At 38.3% G+C, this 19,595-nt stretch overlaps 1 protein-coding gene across 9 annotated transcripts in view; it reads right to left on the minus strand.

The window, feature by feature from the left end:
• ASB3 (ankyrin repeat and SOCS box containing 3) overlaps positions 1-19,595 on the minus strand; it is a 116,400-nt gene that overhangs the window by 66,606 nt on the left and 30,199 nt on the right. For all 9 annotated transcript variants that reach the window (XM_011281017.4, XM_011281018.4, XM_011281016.4 and 6 more), the window contains 2 exons: positions 12,809-13,017; positions 2,816-2,974 (listed from right to left, as the gene is read on the minus strand). In XM_011281017.4, the coding sequence (XP_011279319.1) occupies positions 2,816-2,974; positions 12,809-13,004 (355 nt within the window). In that variant the 5' untranslated portion in view covers positions 13,005-13,017. The remainder of the gene's footprint in view (positions 1-2,815; positions 2,975-12,808; positions 13,018-19,595) is intronic.

Below are 19,595 nucleotides of genomic sequence, written 5' to 3' on the forward strand. Positions count from 1 at the left end.
CATATTTTCAACACTATGAAACTTGAAGTCAACCACAAGAAAAAATCTGGAAAGCCCATGTCTGTCTCTGTGCTGACAGCTCAGGGCCTGGAGCCTGTTTCAAATTCTGTGTCTCCCTCTCTGTCCCTCCCCCCTCTCATGCGCTGGCTCTCTCTCAAAATTAAATAAACATTAAAAAAAAATTTTTTTTTAAGAAACATTATGCCTGTAATTTAATCTCAAAAGGTTCAGAAAAAAATATATGGATAAATAGAAGAAATAAAATAATCAAGTAAAAAAGAGCAAAAGAACACGATTTGGATGAAAAGTATATGAGAATCCCTTGTACCGTGAAAACATTTCCATAAGTCTGAAAATATTAAAAAAAAAAAAAAAATACCCAAACACAAAAGGAATAGGTGACAATGTTTATAGCAGCACTCTCAACAATAGCCAAATTATGGAAAGAGCCTAAATGTCCATCAACTGATGAATGGATAAAGAAATTGTGGTTTATATACACAATGGAATATTACGTGGCAATGAGAAAAAATGAAATATGGCCTTTTGTAGCAACGTGGATGGAACTGGAGAGTGTGATGCTAAGTGAAATAAGCCATACAGAGAAAGACAGATACCATATGGTTTCACTCTTATGTGGATCCTGAGAAACTTAACAGAAACCCATGGGGGAGGGGAAGGAAAAAAAAAAAAAAAAGAGGTTAGAGTGGGAGAGAGCCAAAGCATAAGAGACTGTTAAAAACTGAGAACAAACTGAGGATTGATGGGGGGTGGGAGGAAGGGGAGGGTGGGTGATGGGTATTGAGGAGGGCACCTTTTGGGATGAGCACTGGGTGTTGTATGGAAACCAATTTGACAATAAACTTCATATATTTAAAAAAAAAAAAAAGGAATGGGTGAAAAAAGGAAAAATGGAAAATAATCACATCAGAGATGTTCAATATCATTAGCAATCAGGAAAAGTTCAAATTAAAACCACAATGAGATGCCATTAAAAGCAAAAAAAAAAAAAATGTCAGTACTAAGTGTCAGGGAGAATGTGTAGCAACTGAAGCTCTCAAACATTACTGGAGGAAATACAAACTGTATAGTCACTTTATAAGAAACTTCTGAATTGTTTTCCAAAGTTAAACATACACTTACCACATGATCCAACAATCCTAGGTATTAATTCAAGAAAAATTAAAACTTATATTCAAACAAAACCTGAATGCAAATGTTTGTAGCAATTTATTCATAATCACCAAACACTGAAAACAACTCAAATGTCTATCAACTGGTAAATGGATAAACTGTGTTACATTTATATAATAGAATACTTCTTAGCAATAAAAAGGAATTACTGATAATGCAATATGTATGCATCTCAAAAGCATTATGCTAAGTTAAAGGTTATATGCTGCAAAATATATGTTATGTATATACATGTTATATATGACATTCTGCAAAAAAAGCAAAATACAGGAAGGAAAATAGATCAGTGGTTGTTAAGGGTGAAGGGGAGTGGGGAGATTTATTAAAAATAGGTAGCCCAGGGCACCTGGGTGGCTCAGTAGTTGAGCATCTGACTTCAGCTCAGGTCATGATCTCACAGCTCGTGAGTTCTAGCCCTTCATCAGGCTCTGTGCTGAAAGCTCAGAGCTGGAGCCTGCTTTGGATTCTGTGTCTCCCTCTCTCTGCCCCTCCCCACTCGGACTGTGTGTGTGTGTGTGTGTGTGTGTGTGTGTGTGTGTGTGTCTCCCCCCAAAATAAGTAAACATTAAAAAAATTAAAAATAGGCAGCATGATGGAATTTGGTATGAGGGTGATGGGACTGTCCTGTTTCTTGACTATTATTGTCGTTACACATTATACATACATCAAAATCATAGATGTGAGATGTACACATTTGATGCATACATCAAAACACATAGAACTATACACTAAAAAGAATAAATTTTACTACATATAAATTTTAAGTATATATTATGCTTAAAAGGAATGAGCTACATTCATAGGCATCTCATTTTATTCTCAGTCAAATAAAAACTAGATAGGTACTATTACTTTCATTTTATAAGCGGTGAAACAAAAGCATACAGTAAATAAATGAACTTACAAATTACATATGGTAGGACCAAAACTCTAGTCCAGATACACTGATTCTACACAAATGTTTTATTCTCTTAATTTTCTCATTTTCCACTAAACATTATGGCCTCAATGTACCTAACAACAAATAGGATCAAACAGGAAAAAAAGAGGATCAAAGGGAAGGAGGGAGGAAGAAAAGACAGGTAGTGAAGTGTGTCCATTAGAATTTGAACTTTGTCCTTACAAAATTAAAAACAGTCCATAATTGAAGAAGTCTGAATAGTGACTCATACAGGCAACAAATTAACTGTCATTAAAGGATTAGCTGGTGATTTCTTCCATAAAATCTTCTCAATTTCTTAACACAAACAAAAAGCAAAAGCAAACAAAATGTTCACAGGTAATCTTATAACTACTGCTACAATTTAAGCTATCTGTAGTATTCAGAACAATTTGAGAACAATGATGACGACTACAATACAGAAAAAATTTTACAACTTTAAATAAATACTTAAAGATATTCCCAGATGCTATCACCCAAGGATGGAAAAGAAGAGAGAAACCTTTAAAGATAACTTTTTGGTTTCAGAATGAAAGAGGTGGCAGTATAATGTTTGCCAAAGAACATACTGTAAGCACAACAGCTTGGGGGGGGGGGGGGGGTTGGCGGGGATTAAGTGTAGTTCTTTTACCAAAAACAAAAAGCAAAAACTGCATCTGCACCAAAAATAGCATACTTCACCTAAAAACAGCGGCGTGGTTTCCTCTGAAGTAGTTGCATTAGGATCTGCCCCAGCTTCTAAAAGAATGTGTACAATCTTCCAATGTCCTTGACTTGCAGCAAGATGCAAGGCACAAAAGCCCTCAAATGTCTTTGTCTTAATGTAGTTTTCAGATGAATCTATGTAAAAATAAAAATAAGAAAGTCAACTGCAAGGTACCACTATTTCTTGTGATTAAAAAGCAAAGATTCCAAGAAGAATTTAATGAAATATTAAATTGTAATTATAAACGGGAGGTCTCACTTTAAAAGTCTCTAGAAAATCAAGAAAAAGTTCTACAGGGGTCACAGTGTGAACAGCTCCCTGGTATTCCTTACACACAAATTCTGTCCACAAACTCATCTTCTATTCTCTCATTTTTGGTGGGCAGGGAAGGGGAGTGGCAGGAGTTGAAAAATAACACAAAAGAAGATCTGAAGAGGATGCAGCACCAAAGATTTGCTTAAGCAGGATTTACTAAAATAATACTCAATTTGATTTTTTTTTAATTTCTGAGTTTCCATGAGAGGAATGGTCTCATGTCAAGCATTACTTTCTTGTATTCAATTAATAAAATGAGGGTAGTTTAAAATACTCCTTTTCTGGGGTGCCTGGGTGGCTCAGTCAGTTAAGCGTCCAACTTCAGCTCAGGTCACGATCTCGCAGTCTGTGAGTTCGAGCCCCGCGTCGGGCTCTGGGCTGACAGCTCAGAGCCTGCAGCCTGCTTCAGATTCTGTGTCTCCCTCTCTCTCTGACCCTCCCCCATTCATGCTCTGTCTCTCTCTGTCTCAAAAATAAATAAACGTTAAAAAAATTTTTAAATACTCCTTTTCTAACTTAAGACTACAGTGAAGTACTCAAGATTGTATTTCTAAAATAATAAAATGTACTCCATTTCCAAAGAAATCAAACAATGGCATACAACTTCTACTTTAAGGTTTCTGAGGTTTATCTGTTATGAAAATCTCAAGGTTCTAGTAACATTAAAATTACGTAAATAATGGCTATGTTAATTTTTGTGTAATTCCAAAGCAAAATGAACTATTGAAGTCACATGAAGTGACTTTAGAAAGTGACTTTCTGGGGCACCTGGGTGGCTCAGTCGGTTAAGCGTCTGATTCTTGGGTTTCAGTTCAGGTCATGATCTCACCGTTCATGAGTTCAGGCCCCTCATCAGACTCTGTGCTGCCAGCACAGAGCCCACTTCTGATCCTCTGTCCCCCTCTCTCTGTCCCCGCCCCACACTCTCTCTCTTGCTCTCTCAAAAATAAACCGTAAATTTTTAAAATTAAAAAAATGTTTACAAGTCTCAAACTTTACAGATGCACAATTAAACTGCAAAATAGAGCAGTTATATTTTTAAAGCTCATATCACAAAAACGGTGTTTCCCAGATTAGTCAGAAACTGACCTTTATTCAGATATTCACAAAACTATGAAGTTAAGAGAAAAACTAGGAACACGTACACATATATAGATACCAGACAGCTTCTATTTTTTAAGTATTTATTTATTTATTTATTTATTTATTTATTTATTTATTTATTTATTTATTTTGAGAGAGAGACTGTGAGCAGGGGTAGGAGGGGTGCAGAGAGAAAGAGAGAGATAAATCTCAAGCAGGCTCCATGCTGTCAGCACAGAACATGATGTGGGGCTGATCCCACAAACCATGATATCATGACTGAGCCAAAATCAAGAGTCAGATGCTTAACAACTAAGCCACCTAGATGCCCCACACAGACAGCTTCTAAATCTTTTTTTTTTTAACGTTTTTTATTCATTTTTTTTTTTAAGAGAGAGGGACAGAGGGTGGGCCGGAGAGGTGCAGACAGACAGGGAGACACAGAATCTGAAGCAGGCCCCAGGCTCTGAGCTGTCAGCACAGCTGGAACCCACCAACTGGGAGATCAAGACCTGAGCCAAAGTCAGTCACTTAACCAACTGAGCCATCCAGGTGCCAAAACACAGACAGCTTCTAAATGGGAAATCTCAATATTATAAAGATGTGCATTCCTCTCAAAATAATTAATAAATGTATTATAATTCTAACCAAAATGTGAGAAGACCTGTTGTGGTTTGGTTGGTTGCTTTTACGATACTTGATAAAGTGACTAAAGTTGACAGAGATGGAGAGGACAGGTAAGAATAACAAAGTTAGAAAAATAAAGAAAGCAAGTACTAAGAGGAGACTAGACTTACTGCATACACTAAACCAGGTCTTAAAGTTAGAATAAGTAAACCAACGTGGTGATAATACAAAGGCAGAGAGGAGGGTGCCCATCAGGGAAGGAAGGAAGAGCCACAGAAGCAAAATGAGACTAAGAGATGATGGCTGAAAAGAAGCCGACCTAGGCCAGTCTTGCATTAGATATACTGAGGAATTTGTTTTGGAAAGAAGGAAGGATGTTCTCTTCCACTGAGAAAGAAGAGAGATACGACTTAATCATAGCCATTTAAAAAACTGTATAACACAAAGAGTGACGCTTACTTAATGTATGCAATGAAAAAAAAAAAAACAAAACCAACCAGGTGGGTACAGTCAGGGAATCTCAGGATAGAATGGAAACTGTGAGAAAAGTGTCTAATTGGACTACAAATGGATGACACTTTAGAAAATGGTTTTATGACCAGAAACTAACTGTAAGGCTAAAGACAAAAGGAAGTGTATATATACACTGTAGTCTGGTTGGTAAAGTTGTTTATCATAGGGGGAAAGATGAACAATTCTGAAACCACCATCTATGTACAATAAGCTCAAATAAACAAAGGAATGGTAGATGGCGACAGGTTTCTCACTATTGAAAAGGGAGGTTACAGATAAGCAAAGGAGGAAGGCTAGAATGAACCAAACAGTACTGGATTAGAATCCAGACATTAGCATGAACTCATATTTAGCTTTAATACAGAATACAGATGGATGGGGGCGCCTGGGTGGCGCAGTCGGTTAAAGCATCCGACTTCAGCCAGGTCACGATCTCGCGGTCCGCGAGTTCGAGCCCCGCGTCGGGCTCTGGGCTGATGGCTCAGAGCCTGGAGCCTGTTTCCGATTCTGTGTCTCCCTCTCTCTCTGCCCCTCCCCTGTTCATGCTCTGTCTCTCTCTGTCCCAAAAATAAATAAACGTTGAAAAAAAATTTAAAAAAAAAAAAAAAAAAAAAAGAATACAGATGGATGAATATTGAAATGCTTATAGGCATGTGTATACACATGGGTTATAATAAATATGTTTCCTAGCCCTGTCTGCTGAAAAGGCTTAAAAGCAGTGACACACCAGTAGCAACAAGCACAATCAGTGCCTAAATCTTGGTTTTGAGAACTGTTCTCCAATAAAAGGAACCAGGGCTCCTAAGAAAATGGCTGATTCTAGGATGGGCACACAGAATATACAAAATGAGCCTAGACCACCTTCTAGGTAAAGAAAGTAAAAAAGTGCTCAAAAAACAAAACATGGGACATGACAAAGAAACACAAGAGCCGATCTGAAAGAGCACTCAATGATGAAACCTAGAACAATTTGAGCAACAAAATAAATATCATATTGGATTATAACCCAATGTATAAAATAAATATACACCGAGTCCAGGCAGATATAAATGATTGAATAAATAAATGGGAAATAAGCAATATTCTAAGTATAAGATAAATCCAATAATCTATGTAAATACTCCCCCCCCCCCACCTCCAAGGAAGGGAGCTTAATTCCCACCTGAATGATTTGAGGGCCACCATTCGTGATTTGCACACACACCCATCTTATTATGAAAGGGAAAAAAATACTCCTGTGCAATTATCTATGAAGTAAAGAAAAGAAAAGGCCCTTCTCATGCAGGATGAAAAACAGTGAAGTCAGTTAACTACTAAATTGAAATCTTAAAAGATTTCACCTATAGAAAAAAATAGATAGATACATTTGAATAGTTTATCTCTAAAACCACTGGACCAGGAAACTTACATGGTGGAGCAAATGCAGTGGATTTGGAGTTAGAAGATTTAGGCTGTAATCCTGGCTCCACCAGTTCTCTATTGGATTACTCTTTGGGTAAATTACTCAAACTCTCTGCAGCAGTTTCCTTAACAGTAAAACAAGGATAAAACAGCTGGCCTGAACCCTCAAAGGGGTTCAACAGAATTACAAAATTTATGTACTGTCACAGTTGTTACAAATTAAATCTCCAAAACACCATTTTCAGAAAGTTTTCAGGATCCAATATAAATTGGTTTTGGAAGTTTCAATGATAAACTGCCCTCCTTAATTGGTATCCAGGGACCAAGGGGACCTTACCTATCTGGTACTGGAATACCAACAACCATCCTCTCATTCTCATCCTTTCTTTTATAAGGGTTCTTGGGAAAATGGCTCATAATACTGTTTTTAATGCCTTAACCTCTACTTATTTCTCACTGGAGGGCAAAGCAGCCTCTGCTTCTATTCTACTTACTGAAAATTTAAATGTAAAGGCATTCAAGACTTCATAATGGGTAAACCCATAATGGGCACTTCGGTTCTGTAATGACAACTTGTGAGTTCTTTCTTGGCTACACCTTGAGGATTGGGGCCATGTCAGCTGGACCAATGCCAGCCAGCTGACACCTGGGCAGCAATAACAAGAGTTGACTTTAACATTCTAGCAATTATACCACAACCCTATGATTCCTAACACAAAGTGTATTTTTACTTATAAATAAATAGTAAACTTGTTTAAGTGAGAAATGGTACACTCTTGTTTTCTAAGGAAGAAAGCAAACACACATGGTTTTAATAAGCGTTAAATATTCATTAACATAGGTTAAATATTAAGATCAGAACCTTATCTCAACAACTGAGCCACAATTTGATGATGGCCAAACAAATTTAAGATGTGCCAATCACAAAGAGTGATGAATGTCCATTTCAGGTAGCTGAGAAAGTCAAGTACTTTGCACAATCATTATGCTTTACTTAGCAATTCTAAGAAAAGGTTGGGTATAAGATAATTTCCACAACAAACATTTTCACCATGGGCAAAACTTTCAGATAACCCTTTAAGAGATTTCATCATGCATATAAGATGAAGGGAAAAAGTCAGTGGAAAGCAAGAGGTTTGAAGGCATTACAAACACATGAGACACTGTAAAAAATTAAGACTAGGAGAAAATATATGAAATAACTGAATCACATGTAACAGCAAAGGATTAATGTCCAGAATACACAGACTTCTTTAAAGACAAAGTTTGCCTAGAACTTCCAAAGAGAAAGGCTACATGAGAATGAAATGAACATAGAGAAATGCAGACATAAGAGAAAGAAAGACCCAGAGTCCTGACAACATCGTTTTGAATAGGAGCATCTGGCAATGCCTGAAGGGACCTACCACTCAGACTTAATATTTACATAAGCACTATATGTCCCTTATTTGTTTTTGAAGTTTTTTTAATTTCTATTTAAATTCCAGTTAGTTAACATACAATGTAATATCCATTTCAGGTGTCCAATACAGTGATTCAATACTTACATACGACACCTGGTGCTCATAACAACATATTTCCGTTCTTTGTGTTAACTAGTTTGAATTATTTCTTTCATTCATTACTGAAAAAGTTCTGATTAATATTACGGATAATTTAGCCATGTCTATCAATATTTTAACTTTGCATATTTCTTGCACCAGCACTTTGACTTCTAAAACTCCATTCTATAGAAATATACACCCATGTCACAAAGTTACAATATAAGGATGTTAACTGAAGCACCACTTATAAGAACCCATCAATAGGAGAATTATTAAATATATTACATCTATACTATTAAATACCATGAAACAGTTCTTTTACTCAGAGTGAAATCGGGAGCTATTGCAGAATTCTGAACAGAAGAGACAGACATTAGTCTTTGATACACTAAGACTAGATTATGGTAGGATGAGGAAGAAGTAAGAGCAGAAACTGAGGTTAGGATGCTATTAGAGCAATCCAGGCAAAGAGATATGTAACTCAGACCAAGGTCTTAGAGGTTGTGAGGCAGTAAGAGTGATGTGAATTTGTGGATGTGTAAACACACACACACACACACACACACACACACACATAAAGATGTGCTGACTGGGTGAGGGATATAAGAAAAAGGAAGTAATTAAGGATGGCCCAGTTTCTGGCCTGAGTTGGAATGATGGAATGTTTCTAATCTTACAGATAAACAAGCTGAAGAACCAAGAAGTTAAAAGACCTGTCCTTTTATCCTGCCAGGATAAAGTGGTGAAGTCAGCAGAGCCCAGGTCCATCTGAACACAACTCTCAATCACTATGCTATGGTGCCTATTTATCTAATGATCTTCAGCATCTATTATCATGCCCAATATGACAGCGTAATATTTTTTTAACTAATAAAAAGTACTATGAATTAGCTCATATTTGCCAAATAAAAATATTTGTTGGTGATATGCTACAGTTAATTATAAGATTTTAAGTGATCTTTAGTCAGTAAATGGTTTACTACTGAATGGCAGGTATAATTTCCACTGAAGATCATTATTGTCCTCCAAGATGTAAAGATTCATGAAATCTCAACATCTATTAAATGAACTTCCAAAAAGCAAAGAAGACAAGCAAATTTGTTATGTGTATTAACACTTCACACAGAAAGTTAAAATGAAAGGGGCGCCTGGGTCGCTCAGTCGGTTAAGCGTCAGACTTTGGCTCAGGTCAGATCTCATGGCTTGTTGAGCTCGGGCCCCACGTCGGGCTCTGTGCTGACAGCTCAGAGCCTGGAGCCTGCTTCAGATTCTGTGTCTCCCTCTCTCTCTCTGTCCTTCCCCCACTTGCCCTCTGTCTCTTTCTCTCTCTCAAATATAAGTAAACATTAAAAAAAAAAAAAGTTAAAGTGAAAAAAATACATACACACATTAAATTTCTAACTAATCCATGCTGCATTTGAATGCTTTTCTCCAACTTGAATGAGAAGATCATCTCTAATTTTTAGGCTATATTCTGGATCTAAACTGAAGCGACAGTAAAGCAAAACCTTTCTAAGCATTCTTTTTGTGTAGGCTTAAGTACTTTCATACTTTAGTACACTAATAAAAGGTATAGGTTTTTTCAAGTTTATTTATTTTGGGAGAGGGAGAGAGAGCAGGGGAGAAGCAGAGAGACAGAGAGAGAGAGAGAGAGAGAGAGAGAGAGAGAGAGAGAGGGAATCCCAAGCAGGCTCTGTGCTGCCAGCACCAAGCTCCACACAGGGCTCTATCTCACGAACCATGAAATCATGACTTGAGCTGAAATCAAGAATCAGCAGTCCCTTAACCAACGGAACCATCCAGGTGTCCATAAAAGGTATGTTTATGAATCTCTGGCAGTTCACTAATATTAGAGGAAGTTCAAGGAGACAGAAATTATATAATAAAAGACACTTTTACATGTACCAGCAGAGCTATAAAAGACCGGAGAATTATGAATTAAATAAAACACAGGTACAGCAAAGTATAAAGAAAAACAAAAATGTCAAACTTGTTTTGGAAACTTGTAAGATTAACCCATAATACTAAGTTAACTGGTACAGATATAAAGATGTCACTGTCACCAATAAGCAGAAGAGACCTCACTTCACTTCTCAAGACTAAAAACATATGCTCTTCATCATCACACTTAGCCATATGCTAGCTAAGTAGTCAGCTACCATTCGTCACTGATCAGTGTTCCTGAACTTGAATCTTCCAGGTAAGTTTACATTGTAATCTTTTTTAAAAGGCAGGGGATCTGAATAAAGTATGGACTTTAATTTACAAGAGGAGGAATGGGCCATAAGAAATATTGAGAGAGACAGACACAGCATGAGTGGGGAAGGGGCAGAGAGAGAGAGGGAGCACAGAATCCAAAGCAGGTTCCAGGCTGCCAGCTGTCAGCTCAGAGCCCAATGCAGGGCTCGAACTCACAAAGTGGGAGACCATGACCTGAGCTGAAGTCAGAGGCTTACTGGACTGAGCTACCCAGGAGCCCCTTATAAAACACTTTTATTTAAAGTGACCTATAGCTTTTCTGTCCCATTCTAGTTTTTAGTGAATCAAGTAATCAAATCTGATAGAATTTTGGACATTAGTTCCAACTATAGAGAACAACCGAATTCATGGCACACAGCGACCAACTGTTTCGACCTCCTAAAATAAGTCATATAGCTGCTTCCTAGTCTCTGCACACTCTACTTCCTAATTCTGGTAAACTAGTTTTATCCAAAGTTTACTTCATAATAGTGAACTCTAATAAAAATACAGTGAGATAATTTTATTTGGCCATTTATATCAACTAGTCACATAGCTATGTGTGGCTATCTTAAGCTCCAAAAACATCACGCCTAAAAGAGAAGTCATTAAAAATGAAAGGATATATGTATATGTATACACACACACACACACACACACACACACACACACACACACACCGGAAAATTACTCAGCCATCAAAAAGAATGAAATCTTGCCGTTTGCAATGACATGGATGGAGCTAGAGTATATTATGCTAAGTAAAATAGGCCAGTCAAAGCTAAACAAATACCATATGATTTCACTCATATATGGATTTTAAGAAACAAAACAGATGAGCATAAGGGAAGAGGAAAAAGGAGAGAAGGGGGCTGCCTGGTGGTTGTCAGTTAAGCATCGGAATCTTAATTTCAGCTCAGGTCATGATCTCACATTTCGTGAGATTGAGCCCCACATTGGGCTGTGCACTGACAGCATGGAGCATGCTTGGGATTTTCTCTCTCGCTCTCCCTCTCCCCTTCCTCCACTCATATTCCTGCTCTGTCTCTCTCTCAAAACAAATAAATAAACTTAAAAAAAAAAGAGCAGTTCTATATGTAGTAAATAATGTAGGGACACCTGGGTGGCTCAGTCAGTTAAGCATGCAACTATCAGTTTTGGGCTCAGGTCCTGATCTCTCAGCTTCATGGGTTCAAGCTCCACACAGGCTGTGCTGGCAGTGCAGAGCCTGCTTGGGATTCTCTCTCTTTCTCTGCCCCTCCCCTACTCATGCTATCTCTCAAAATAAATGGACTTAAAAAAAAACATACATCAAGCATCTAGTATAATGACCGTTACAAAGCAGTGCTCAATCACCATTATCTCCTCGACCCTGCCCATCATCTCCTATCAGAATCTCTCATTTAGTCTCTTACTGAGTCCTACTCTCAGTAGTGAGCTGGCAAATGTGTCACTGGCTCTCAGGGGGAAAAAAAAACCCAAATTTAAAGCTTTGGTTCATAGCACTGGTTGATTTCTCCCATGTAAATATTCCCACTTGGTGGATCTCAGGTTACAAGCATGAAGTCAATTCAACAGAGTTGGAAAGAGATGTGCAGTAGCACATAGTTACTCTCTGTCCCATTACCCTGTTTTATTCTCTCTACAATGCTTTTATGTTTTGAAATTATCTTGTTTAATTATTTAAGTATAGTCTGTCTCCCCTGACAGGAATATAAGCATCATAAAGGCAGGGACTTTGTCTATCCTGTTTTCTAGTGTGAACTCAGTGGGGGGGGGCAGGGGGGGGGGAGTTAAAGTACTTGTAAAGATTCCCCAAATTAAGGAAACTGAACAATATTAAAAAAAAAAAAAAAAAAAAAAAAGACTAACTCAACCAAAGCACAAACACCCTCAATTTCAGTAACATTGCTCCTTCTGTTTGGAAAAGGAAGAAAGAATAAACATGACTAGTAACTACCAAATCCTTAAAAGAGCAGACTATTCTTGCCATATCATCTAGCTCAAACAATAAAAATGGGCCAGGCACAGCAAGTTACATACAAGGGACAACATTTATAGATGTCCAGCTGGAACACCATACAGGCAATGGTGGCAATCTCACCATTCTTAATAATGCATAGGCAGTTTTTTTATGGTCATAGAAAAGGAAAACAAATACCATGGTTGATAAGTCACATATTACCTTTTTTATGGTTTATTAATCCAGCTTGTAGGCCCAGCTCCCATACCTTGAATGTACTTTACCTGCATGAATTAACATCCGTAAACATTCTACAGAGTTGTGATAAGCTGCTTCATGAATTGGCATCCATCCCCTGTTATCAGCAACATCAACGCTACGTCCCTTTCTGAGCAGTTTTCTTAAGACTTTAACATTGCCTTCCCTGGCAGCAAGTCCAACCGTGGAGCATGTGTCAGAGTAAGCCTCTGTAAAATCCATTCCTTTGACCAGTCTATAAAACAAGGCAGAAAGAAAACACTATAGACAATAAAACAACACTGTACTCCTAGAGATTAGCAGATCGAAGCAGGCCTGTCCTGCAACTCTCACAGGACTGCAGAGGAAAAGCCTGAGGTGGAGAAAGAGACCTGTCATGCCACATCTTCTACTAGAGTCTAGAGCAGGAAGTGTCTCTGGGAAATTAGGATTCCCTGGAATGTTCTTATTAAAGAAATCAAGGAAGTTTTAAGTGTTCTATCATTCCTTCTCTGGAAATGTCTGAGCATCTCCTTCCTGCAGGCCTCTGCTCCTGTTCATACCCCACCAAAACGCATTCACTGCAATTCTATAGGTGAGGGAGCTAAAACACCTCCAGTTAACCCCAAATATGTACTCTATTATGTAGAGATGGCCATTTAACTAAAAATGCTTAGCCTCAAGAATTTGTAGCCCTCGCCAGTTTGTAGCCCTCTCCAGGAAAAAGCTAAACCTAAAAAAGGAATGAAGGAGATTTATTGAAAGGAACAAAGATAAGTAATAATTGTAGTTTTTCTGCTGGTCCTTTCCAAAAGGGGCAGAACATATTCTCTTTCTTTGATAAAACAGTCCTACTTACAGAATATACTGGAACGAACAAGAGAGTTGAGCTTTCCTACATAAGTCCATAAAGTTCTTCAAAGCATTAGTGACCTTTTCCTCATCATCTCCCTCCAAAGTTCATTCCACCTTCCCCTGGAGTCAATGTCCAGTATAGTTGTCAGTATATGACTCTCACAAAGACAGTTTCTGGTTAATCCCACTATGAGGCTAAGGTTCAGGATTCTCAGGGTAAGAGCTATCTCCCAAGGGGCAGTCCCTCTCAGTAAAACTTCTATCCCAGCCTTCCTTAGTTTCTTTAGTGATCTTCGGAGATGGTTCAGGACATGCCAACATGTCTAGGCCAATGCAGGTAGAAAACTTTCTAGAACTACATTCTAAATTATTTATCCAGAAAATGACAGTTTAGAAAGAGAAGTTAAAAAGAAAGCAGAGCATTTCCTGTAGGAAATTTAAATTTATCCATGGTCACATTTAAATATAAAGCTATAACTGCAGAACTTGACTCTATGGTGAGCCAAAGAGCTAGCATTAGCTATGGATTAATCTAATTAGATCAACTGATCCGCTCCTATGAAAGTGAGATAGATTTACTACAGAACATTTAATTATGCAGTTGACAGTTACTTACTGGGAACCAACCAGCTGATCAATAATGTGGAAGATATAAAGATAACACAGATTTATGTACAGTCTCAGAGAAATGATAAATACATGTGATTCAAAATAGAAGGAAGTAAGTGCTCTAAGGGAAGTACAGATAAACAGCCACGGGTGGTCAAAGAAGAGAGAAACTTATGAGGGATGTGAGCTGGGTCCCAAAGTACAGGAAGGATCTGAAGAGCATTCTTAAGGAGAATGAAAGACACGATTATGTAAATGAACAAGAAAGGTGAGTAAGACACAGTAAATAAGGCAAACAGTTCACTTTGGAAAGAGGATTAGGTAAGCAAAGAATAGGAGGAAAATGAGCTTACGGAGTGTGAGAAATATGCCCACTGACCCAATCAAAGTAGGGAAGCAGAGACTCAGGGGCAGTGAAGCAAGGCTTTAATCAACTTTCTTGCAAGAGGGAGTGTCTGATGGGCAGGCACAGTTGGGACAGTTACAGCAGGCAATTTATCTCTTAGCCTGAAGTCCCTCCCCTGATTCCTCATTGGCTGAGTACTACAGAGGTTACAGCCTTACCTGGGTGTCGTCTATGCCCATGTAAGGCAAAAGGTAGTCTGACTGGAACAAATGTACATTCCTTTAGGTAAGGCACAGAGACTTCAGTTCTTTGGCAAGTGCTCATTGCAAAGCCCTCAAAAATAAGACCACAAAATGGAGAGGGGAAGAAGAACCAGGAAGTGAAGTATTTAAGAGTTTGACACTCCACTGGGTGGTCGAAGGGGAGGGGGGTGGTTAGTACCTATTTCCAATAGGTTATTAACCTATTGTTAACTAGACAGCACAGATTTAATTTGATATTTCTGAAAATGAATCATCTCACTTAATTCTCACAATCCCTCCTCTTCTAAGTTGATTCCATTTTCATTTAAAGGTTAATTTGGGCACAAGGCAGGGACATTTGTTTTTTTTTTTAAGAGCAATCTTAAGCCTGAGGGGGTCTGTGTGGTTGGCCTCCCAGCATTGTTCTAAAATATGTTTTGCTTTTGTTTTCAACCCAGGGACCTCAGGTCCTAACCTTTCCCTCTTTGCCTACTAATCCCATCTTTTCCTATCATATTCCCCTCTTTGAACACCTGACTCCTAACTGCCATTAGGAATTGGGACAACAACTGCTTCCTGCTGAAAGGGGGCAATGACAGGAGTACAGCAGTCAGGGCAGGTTCAGAGCTCAATCCTGAGGTCCAAAATAATGGGAGGGTATTTGGGACGTCTGGGCTAGCAAAATTTTCTTATTTTTCTGGCGTATGCAAAGCTTCTACAAATAACATACAAAAAGAAAAAAAATTTTTAAAGAAAAAAAAGAGTATTAGACCAACAAGCATTAATATTCCAAATGCAATGTCTCCTAGGGAGGAGGTCACACCATGTAAAGATGCAACCGTAGTCATCCACAAGATCCCTAACCTGTCTGGTCATTTTCTTTTTTTTTTAATTTAACTATAGCTTTTCCTTCCTCTTCCATATTTATTTGAATCTTGTGATATTGTTGTTTAGAATAATTAAATATTTGAACTAATTTTTGGTTCTCAATTCTCAAATCTTCCTTTGGCCATCCAGTTTCCATAGGAACAACTCCATGAGGCATAATTAATTTTACCTCAAAGAAAGATTGATCTTCTATATCCAGATTACTATAAATTTAGGAAATTGTTTTTCCCCCCTGGAGCTAGTAGCACTATAGTCCCTAATTCAGTCATAATGTCTCTTTCTAACAAGGGAGTAGGGCTCTATGGCATTATAAAAAAATGTGGGGAAAAAAAGTCTCCCCACATGCACCCCGGTGGCTGAAAGAAAAATTTAGTCATAAGTTTTCTTGAATTGTTACTCTGCGTTTGGATAGTTGGCTGGGAGTGGAAAGATCCAGTGTCAAGAAGGAAATCAATCAGATTTCCTTATATTTCTAGAGTTACCCAAGGCCCTGGGTTTCCAATAGACAGATGATTCAGGGGAGTCACCATGAAGAGCCCCAGGACCCATCCGTTCCTTTCAGGGACACTGGTTATCTGAGCTCTCGAATGTTGAGGTCCATGAGGGCATTCAGATTTTCCAGTGAATGTCTCCACACAAAGGGTATGGCTTACAGGGTTCTGACTTTGTCTCCTCTGAGGACATTCTCATTTCCAGTGCCCTGAACAGCCACATAAACAGCACTTGGTGCCAGGACCTTGGGAAGTCTGGTCTGACATAGTAAAGCCTTAGATTTTTTTTTTTTTTTTTTTTTACATCTCCTTTCCCGTTCCTTATTCTGTTAATCTTGACTGTAATGTACCTAATTGGCAGCTCATAAGAGCTCCTCCAGGGTTCCTTCCAGGCCAAGAGCCAATTTTTGCAGCTCCCTTGGAGTATCTGCTGCTCATGGAGTGACAAATTTGTCTTTTGAGTCGTCTCAGCTTCAAGGGGTGTCAGGGGGAGACAGCCATATATTTAACCTTAACCTTTCCAGAAAGACCACCAGGCTCTTGTCCTGTGTCTGTAAAACAGGGGCTAATTTTGCATAATTTAAGGGTTTAACTCTAGACCTCCATACTTTCTCCAAAACACAAGCTTGGAAGTGGCAATGATACCATCCCCCAATGGGATTATCATAGTCCCAATTAGGATCTCGGGGTGTACAACTGCCTGAACCCAAGTAGGAAACTGGGAGTTCCCTATAGGACCTCCAGTCCCATGATAATTAAGAAGTTGCTTGTCCTCATATCTCTCAGGTGGGGCCAGAACACTACACTTCTCTGTCTCATTAAGAGTCTGATTCAACAAAAGCATTTTATCTTTCCAGGTCAACTCAAAAACATACCTAATATTCTGAAAAACCTCTATACACTTATCTGGATCATCAGAAAAGTTACCTATTCTTTTATCTGTCTCAAATCTCAAAATGAAAAAACTACTTGTAATCTTATCATGGTAGTGCCTTCTTGTGTTTCTCTTTCCAGCACTCTAGCTTCTTGTAGGGGAAACACGCCTGTCACATTATGGAGAAGGCCTGAATACGGTGGGCAACAAGTACAAGTGAGCATATACTGAGCTAAGTGTAGCAAAATGGCTCCCATGTATCCCAGTAAAAGCCTTTCATATATCATAGTCATCCATCCCTCATATGCCTCTACAGGCATCCATTCCTCTAAATGTGGAGCCTTTGGAAGTTGGCAGCCATCTACCCAGACTTTGGATCAAAGGAGGAGCAATTTCAACCAAGTCTTGAGCAAAACAACTGAAAAGGGCGTGTTGTCCTTCCCTTTCTGTTAAAATCATAGTTCTTGCCATCTCTTTGGGCAAAGGAGAAAAAAACACCTTTCCTTTTTTTTTCTCTTAATCAGAAGCAGACCAACAATCTAAGAAAATGTTGTCTTTTTAACAGAGAGTAAAGCAGAATTTTAATCCTCTACCATTTTATTTTTAAAAATAAAATTTTAAAAATTTAAAATAAATCCATTTTTAAAATCCATTTATTTTAACCTTAGTCCATTGTGATCACACAATATTCCTTTCCAAAGATTTCCCTTCAAGAACCTGCTACAACTTTCCTTTGTATTTAGATTTTGTCCCAAGCCATTCCTCTCTAACCAGTCTCATTTAGGGCAAAATTATTTTCTTTTGCCTCCAACAAAAATTTGCTTGTTTTTTTTTTTATATATCTACTTTTACATATAAAGTTGCTTTCCTTATTCCCATCAATCTTAACTGAATTTAGCAGAACCTTAGTCTCCAGTGAAAACAAAGTAGTTATCAATTGTGAACTATTACATCAGAATTCTTTAGATGGCAATTTTATGAATCAACTAAGCACAAAGAATGCTTACCAACAGACCCAAATACCCTTAGTTTCTCTACAAAAAGAAGTTAAATGCACAAACCTATGTTTAGTAATCAAGGCTTTAACATTTTATCTCATTAAATATCCAATGAATTTAATCCCATTTATTGTGCAAGCAAAAGTTTAAAGTTTCAGGCTATCAAAGACTTTGAAAGCTATCTTAACAATTACCCACCCAGGAAAACTTGAGATAAAATTAGCCATCATTTTAAGTCCTCTTTTTGCTAACAAATTTCAAGAGATAACAAAAGCTTACTTGACCTTTAGTAAACCTAGGTAATAAAACTATTAACACTAAGGCAGCCTTCCTTAAGGCTCTGCAGGTCAAGCTCTGCACGTTTCAAGTGTCCATCAGTGGACTACAAGCTATAAGATTTATTTAAGCTACATTTCTCTTGCCTTTGTTTTCCTAATCATTTCCCCCTTTCATCTCAATCATTTTCTCAATAGTTACAATAATCTTAACTGTTTTTGTCTCTCCTCGTCCCTCTTTACAAATATCTTTTGTGCCTCCCTGAGCAGTTCTTCTGCTTCTCATTGCATCCATCCATCTTCTGTAACTTTTTGGCAATATCAGGCCAACTTCTAGTGATAAAATTAATCTTCAGGAGACTCTGCCCCACTAGTTTCTCTGGATCTAGGCCTGAATATTTCATTTGACCTCTAAGCCTCTGTAAGAAAACAGCTGGGGTTTCCTCCTTCTCTTTCAGTATCTCAAAAGCCTTGCCGACATTCTGACATCTTGGAGCTGATTCCCTGATTCTTTTGATTATTAGCTCTTAAATCCTGCATCTTAACCCTGTCCCCAGGATCATTATTGTCCTAATCAGGGTCTACTCTGGCAAACTTTTACTCAGCTGGCTGAACACTCTTGCCAGGAGAGTAAGTTTCATATTTAATGCTGATAACTCTAAATACATGTCTATCTCAAACCAACAAACTTAAATTAGTTTAAACGGTGAATATGTTTCAACTGCATCCACTTAAAAGTCAATCACTTGCTCCCCATTGTCAGTTTTTACCAGGGACACCAGTGGGGGAATCTGAAGTAGATGGTTCAAGTGGGTGTTCTTCATTCCTTGACAATGAGGGTGTGAGGAGGAGCCAATGATGCTGAAGTCACCAAGGAGTATATAGAATCAGTTATGCAGACCTCACCCTTAGGTGGGGCAGAATCAGGAGGAGGGGAAGGGGAAGGCAGAAGAGGACAGGTGCTAGCAGAAGGCAGAGAATGATTCTGGTTGTCAGCTTGGACAGAGGAGCAGGTACCATGTTTGTTTGGGGTTTTTTTCCCCACCAAAGTGGAAATATGGAGTCTATGTCAGGCCTGAGAAGACAGGGAATTTCCTCAAAACAAAAGGAAGGAGTTTCAGCAGCTGCTTGGGATTATTCCTTAAAGTCTCCTTCCTGAGGTAGACTAACCACAGACAATTGGCTCTGATTATCATAGTCATTAACCCAGGAAATGAATGAGGGAGAATGCCCCACATACATCTCCACCAGCAACC

The sequence above is a fragment of the Felis catus genome, chromosome A3 (assembly GCF_018350175.1).
Source record: "Felis catus isolate Fca126 chromosome A3, F.catus_Fca126_mat1.0, whole genome shotgun sequence".
Lineage (NCBI taxonomy): Eukaryota > Metazoa > Chordata > Mammalia > Carnivora > Felidae > Felis > Felis catus.